This window comes from Setaria italica, chromosome I (assembly GCF_000263155.2).
Source record: "Setaria italica strain Yugu1 chromosome I, Setaria_italica_v2.0, whole genome shotgun sequence".
Taxonomy (NCBI): Eukaryota; Viridiplantae; Streptophyta; class Magnoliopsida; order Poales; family Poaceae; genus Setaria; species Setaria italica.
In genome coordinates this window covers 23,225,452-23,231,582 of record NC_028450.1, presented here as the reverse complement: position 1 = coordinate 23,231,582, position 6,131 = coordinate 23,225,452, and the positions used below count along the sequence as shown (strand labels likewise).

General features: G+C 43.1%; 1 protein-coding gene across 1 annotated transcript; it reads left to right on the top strand.

Moving 5' to 3' along the window:
- Positions 1-1,318: 1,318 nt before the first annotated feature.
- On the top strand, positions 1,319-2,228 carry LOC101758411 (putative germin-like protein 2-2). The gene is made up of 2 exons (XM_004952455.2): positions 1,319-1,501; positions 1,590-2,228. The coding sequence occupies exons 1-2, from the start codon at positions 1,390-1,392 to the stop codon at positions 2,123-2,125; spliced, it is 648 nt and encodes a 215-aa protein (XP_004952512.1). The 5' UTR covers positions 1,319-1,389; the 3' UTR covers positions 2,126-2,228.
- The last annotated feature ends 3,903 nt before the right edge of the window (positions 2,229-6,131 follow it).

Genomic DNA, 6,131 nt, shown 5'->3' with positions numbered 1-6,131 from the left:
TGTTTGAGTGGGATTTGAACTTGATTTCAAAGCAAGGGCTGCTGCCATAGCTATTCAAGAGTGGCCAGTTGGCTCTGCCGCCTATCAAGGGCAGGGATAGTAAAAAGTTTTTTTTGAATCATATAGTACAGACACAGATGTTCACATACACGCCCGTACATTCGCCCCTATGGGCACCTCCAAAACACTGAGCTTGCAAAAATCCTCAAGATTGACAAAGTTACCACTGGCGCCTTGCTGTCGAGGAGCACGTCGCCTACCACTAAAAGAATAGCACCAGTTAAATCCTAAAATAAATTTAGAAAATGCTAGCACTAGTGTTGAGTTGAGAACTCAAACTCTATTGGTCAGGTAGCACTAGTGTTGAGTTGAGGTCTCGAACTCTATAGTTGAGGTTCCACCACGAGGAGCTACACTCAGTTTGCGAGTTTATTCTTGTTCAAGATAATAAAGAACTTGCGATTGGCCCTAAAAACATTCCTTTTAGTATTTGTATTTGTCGTATGACAAAGCAAGCTTGATACACATAAAAAACATGTTTTTGATTCCGTGATATTCAAGCCCAACCTGAGTCTAATTTGGTTATTGCCCATCTACCTAACACATAAACATCGCCAATGGTTTTTTGTTGTATTGGCAAAACAAAGTAAATTTGACTATTGGCTCCATATGAATAATGAAAATGTTAACCATAGCTCGATTTTGCAAAAATGTAACTTTTGCAAGAGTAAATTTTGAACAATGAACAAATTCAATTTGCACCCAGAAAAGGAAATAATATTGAATCCTTTGCAATGAAACACCTAATATCTAGTAAGAAGTAGAGATTAAACTACAGCCGCGTAGCTCAGGAAAGCTAATTTGGTTTGTGGACTGTGTTTTTATTAGTTTGTCATAAATTACTCAGGTAAAGGTGTCTATCAATAGGAGGCTCCCACCTGGAGACAAATGACGGACTGCAATATATATATTTTATCTAGTTATCATTGAGCTAGTCATGCACTTGAATGAAACTGTTCTCCATTTGTTACATGATTATATCTTTGACGACAAGTATGTGATGTGCTGACTTGTTCAATCGCAAGATATCATAGAATTATTGCCGTCGTGGCCTGTACATACATACATTGGCGCTGCCAATGCATCTAAATCGCACACGGAATGCTGCCAAATGCCAATCGGAAGACTCGTTCCTACCAAGATGAAGCAATCATCGTTCATATAATAAACTACTCCATGTTTCCCCTGGGAAACAAATCATGCGTGATTGCCCATTATAAATGCAGCCTCCTCCATGCTTAGATACCACACAGTTCTTCTCACACTCCTTTTATCTTTAGTAGTACAAGCGAACTTAGTTTGGATAATTAAGAAGAAAGATAGGCACAGATGGCGAGTCATTTGTTGTTCCTTGCTTTGTTGGCTATGGCCTGCTCCTGTGCCATCGCCTCAGATCCGAGCCTTCTCCAAGACTTCTGCGTTGCCGACAAAACATCTCTTGGTACATTGAAACTTGTACTTCTTTACTTCTTACATTTGTTATGGCGTATGAGTTTATCTTACACGCACATATGAATATATCCATGTAGTGCAAGTCAATGGATTTGCTTGCAAAGACGGAAAGGACGTCACAGCAGAAGATTTCTACTTCTCCGGCCTTGACAAGGTTGGAAACATCAGCAGCAAGCAGGGCTCAGCTGTGACAGCAGTCAATGTCGCACAGATCCCCGGGTTGAACACGATGGGGATCTCCATGGTTCGCATCGACTATGCTCCCAATGGCATGAACCCACCTCATACTCACCCTCGTGCCACAGAGATACTGACAGTGTTGGAGGGCTCGCTCTTTGTTGGCTTTGTTACCTCGAATCCAAACAACGCGCTGATCACCAAGGCTCTGAACAAGGGAGACGTGTTTGTATTCCCTAAGGGACTTATCCACTTCCAGTTCAACAATGGTACAAACAATGCTGTAGCTCTTGCAGGATTAAGCAGCCAGAACCCTGGAGTGATCACTATTGCCAACACAGTGTTTGGATCAAAGCCATCCATTGCGGACAATATACTCGCCAAGGCCTTTCAGGTCAACAAAGCAACAGTGGACTTAATGCAAGCTCAGTTCTAATTAAGGCTCGATTTGTGGTTATTATTTAGCAACCCAATTGTTCTCTATTTTCTTTGTGTGCATTGTATTATTTACTTCATTGTAAGTTGATTTATAGTGTAATTCTGTGTTGTGGTTGCAAATTAATGGATTCTATTTTCTGCTATCAGTTTTCAACAGAGTTTAGAAGCAAACATGGCTCTTGTGGTATTCTAATTAGACATTTATGGTCTTATGATCAGATTACTTAAATACATATCATCGAAAGAGTATCATCATCAGCTCAATCATATGAGGTCAACTAATGGGAATGAGGAACTGAGGATTACGTAATCCTTACTGTAATCATCACTTCTCATGTATCTTGTCTCCGACATGTGCACTTTGATGCACATCCTCACATTTTTTTCTTGAGACGCTCTTTTGCTTATTGTAGTGTCCTATTGGCTCCTGATCAATCCCATCTACAATACTACATGAGACTGTATATTTTGTGAGGAATAAAACATGCAAAAGACATGTGCATGATTAATGTTTGTGACTTGTATTTGTGAAAAGAAAATATGTGGGCTGTCTCACCCTCCCTGTGGCACGGTCAGGCGTGTTTGCCTACCAAGCAAAGGATCCTCATGGGTAAAGGGAGCAAGCTTGCTCTCAATCGGAGGTGATGCTGAGTCCACTAGGGCCAAGACCTCACCATCTCTCCTATTTCTCCAGATCGGATTATGGCATTTGAACTTTGCTTGCCAAGTGGGCAACCACTCCCATCTACCCCAACACATACGGGATCCACGGAATTCCAAACAGCATTGTAGACACTGTTGGGATGAATTCAATGTGTACGATGGCGTGGCCATATATAGTGCCCTTGACGATGGCTACAGTGACAGATTCAACGTGCTCCCTCAAGCCGATACAGATAAATGTACACGGCTTTATGTACCGGGTTCCAGAGTTTACGCTCCTAAAATTCGTCTCTCCTCTACTCCCCCATGCTTTTCTCCAAGCTTTTGAGTTTTTCAACCGGAGAGCCTCTCACCACACTTGTTCGGGACAATTAAACACGCATCTTTTTCCCTGACACTGTCTAAATCTTGAAGAATATGTTAGTTATAAGGGTCAATGTTTTATGAACGTTAGTAGCTACCACTGGTAGAGAACTCGGTATTAGTCTCGGTTGGTAGGATGCAAATCTTCCGAAAATCCATCCGGGATAAACCAACTGGGACAAAAGGGGGTCTTTTGTCCCGGGTCACTCAACCGGGACTAAAGATCCCCTTTTATCCCGGTTGGTAATACCAACAGGATAAAATAGGTCACCATGTCAGGCGCTGCAAAACAAAATCCCGGGAGAGCCCCCCACACGCGATTTTTCACGCGCATGCAATCCTTTTGTATTAACTCTGGGGGGCCCTTTTATCCCGGTTGGAAACACCAACCAGGATAAAAGACCTCATTTTATCCCGGTTGGTATTACAAACCGGGATAAAAGGGTTCGAGGGATTTAGTCCTCTTTCAGCCACCCCGTTGGGACCCTTTTATCCTGGTTTGAAACACCAACCGGGGTAAAAGACCCCCTTTTATCCCGGTTGGTGTCCCGGTTGTTGTTTCAAACCGGGATAAATGGCCTCTCAGGATCTTTTTTTCCCACTAGCCTTTGCAACCGGGATGAAAGGTCCCGGTTGGTGAGCCCTCCACCAGTGACCGAGCTTTAGTCCTGGTTGGTGAACCTTTTGTCCCAAACCAACTTTAAACCGGGATAAAATGGGACACATGGAAGGTGAGTTCTCTACTTGTGTACATAATTCCTAACAGACTTGGTTAGTTTCTTGTGTATGAAAATATGAAGGCCGATGGGTCACGAGTCTAATACGCCTTCTCTTCCACGGTTGGCAATGAAGTATACTGCTGAGTGATGACTGAACTACCAGCCTTCATGTGGCTGGTAAACACCAATAATAAAAGTAATTCCTTTCCGGCGAGCTTGACAATATTCCAGTAGCGGAGGTGGCTGATGATGCTGAGCTGGTCAAGGACGTCCTCCATGTTCTCGCCATCTTTCCCCAGGCCCGGTGGCTCAAAATCGATCGTCCCTTTGCTGAGGTCCTTGTAGTTGAACACCTTTGGCAGCCTTGGGATGGCCATCATGCCAATGGTGTTGTTGAATAGCGAGATCGAGCTGTTCCGGTTCTTTTTTTCTCTTCATTTCATGTAAGCAGGCCGACGAACAGCCTGAGCATCAAGGTCAAGGCGTCGCATGACACACCAACGATCACTCTGACCTTCCACAGAGACGAAGGTTTATTGTTCATGTTTTTTTTATGAAACAGGAGGGGATGGTCCCTTGCTGGATATATATTATAAAGAAAAGAACAGCAGTTTAAGAGGTACAAATCAGGAAACAAAGAAAGAAAGAAAATCAAAAAGATTACAATGAATGCTCTAGCCATTCCAACATTGGTTGCTTCCAAGCCTCTTTTACTCGCGAAACAACCTGAGTAAAAACAATCTTAAACCGCAACAGAGCATCTTGAACTGATGGAGTAATACCTCTGAATATCCAGTCATTTCTTGCCATCCAAATACACCAGCTCATGAGAACAATGATTTCCATAAAAAACGGAACTTGCAATTGAGTTTTAAAGCTAGTGAGGATGGTGTAGGATTCATCTGTCAAGTTAGCGAACAGGCTTATATTGATCCAACATTCTTGGGCAAAAGGGCATTGTAGGAGAAGATGGAACAAGGTTTCATCATTGTTATGCTGACACAAGACACAAGAATAAGAGGGTAGAGTCATATGTTTTCTTCGAAGTACATTTCTTGTACTTAATCTGTCATTGAGGAGGAGCGAGAAAAAAAATTGTGCTTACTTCCAAAATGTGTGTTGGCGCTAAAGATCAGTCGATTGAATCTCAGCGTCGGACACACGACCTGGGAGAACCTGCTTAACTCCTGTTCGGGTAATCGCCCTGATGCGATTCGCGTGGCGTGCCAGCCAATCTGACCTATTGATTGGCAAGGAAAGAAACGTGTCAGATCCTAGAGGTTGCGATTGGCTAAGGTTCCGATCTCGAGGAAGTTTATCAGCGAATCGGCCGATTTGCTATTGTTGGCGCTAGAAATCGGTCAGCCGAATCCCCAGCGTCTGACACAGGATCCGGGAGAATCTGCTTAACTCCTGTTTGGGTGATTGCCCTGGTGCGGTTCGCGCGGCGTGCCAGCCAATCTGACCTGTTGATTGGCAAGGAAGAATACGTGTCAGATCCAAAAGTCACGATCGGCTAAATTTCCGATCTCGAGGGAGCTTATCAGCGAATCGGCCGATTTGCTGTAATAAAGAAATCGGCTATGAAGCAGCCGACTATCAGGCAGCGTGAATCGACGACTAATCGAAGTAATCGGTACAACGCTATAGTGGCAACACTAGGAACAGATCTAATCGCCTATGCGTAGAATAAATAAATTAAACAGCAAAATATGAGAAAAGCCGAAACTGCCGATTCCTAGCTGGATAACTGGTGATAAAAACTAGAAAAACAGGTAAAACCTACAATTCTAGTAAATATCGATAACTAGTGAATAAATCTAAACGAAACAACAGCGATCCACCCGAAGTTAAAGCTTAGAATTTACTCGATAAACGGAACTTACAAGATCGGCCGGAGGTCAAGTTGATGCAGTCCTGCCAACCCGTACGAACTCGTGAAAAAGAAGAAAGTATTTGGCGAAGTCGCCTGCTTGAAAGTAGGTGCGAGGAAATAGTAATTGGTTGCATTGAGTAGTTGATATGATTACAGATTTACAAAGGTAGCTATTTATAGCCCCGTACAGACGACTCCTTATCTGACTAGAACTCTATCCCTAATTCAAATAGAAAACGAATATTTACAAGTACGATTCGTACTAGGTTGGTTATTATACGCTTCACGGGCTGATTTCCTCTTCATCCTTCTGCTCCCTTCCAAGCCCATACCGGCCCAATTATTCCAACCTCCTAATCGGCCGATTCCTCATCGGCAAAGGG

Coding starts and splice junctions, on each gene's coding strand:
- LOC101758411 (XM_004952455.2), top strand. CDS start 1,390: ATGGCGAGTCATTTGTTGTTCCTTGCTTTGTTGGCTATGGCCTGCTCC. Junction 1,502..1,589: donor TGCCGACAAAACATCTCTTG/GTACATTGAAAC, acceptor ATATCCATGTAG/TGCAAGTCAATGGATTTGCT.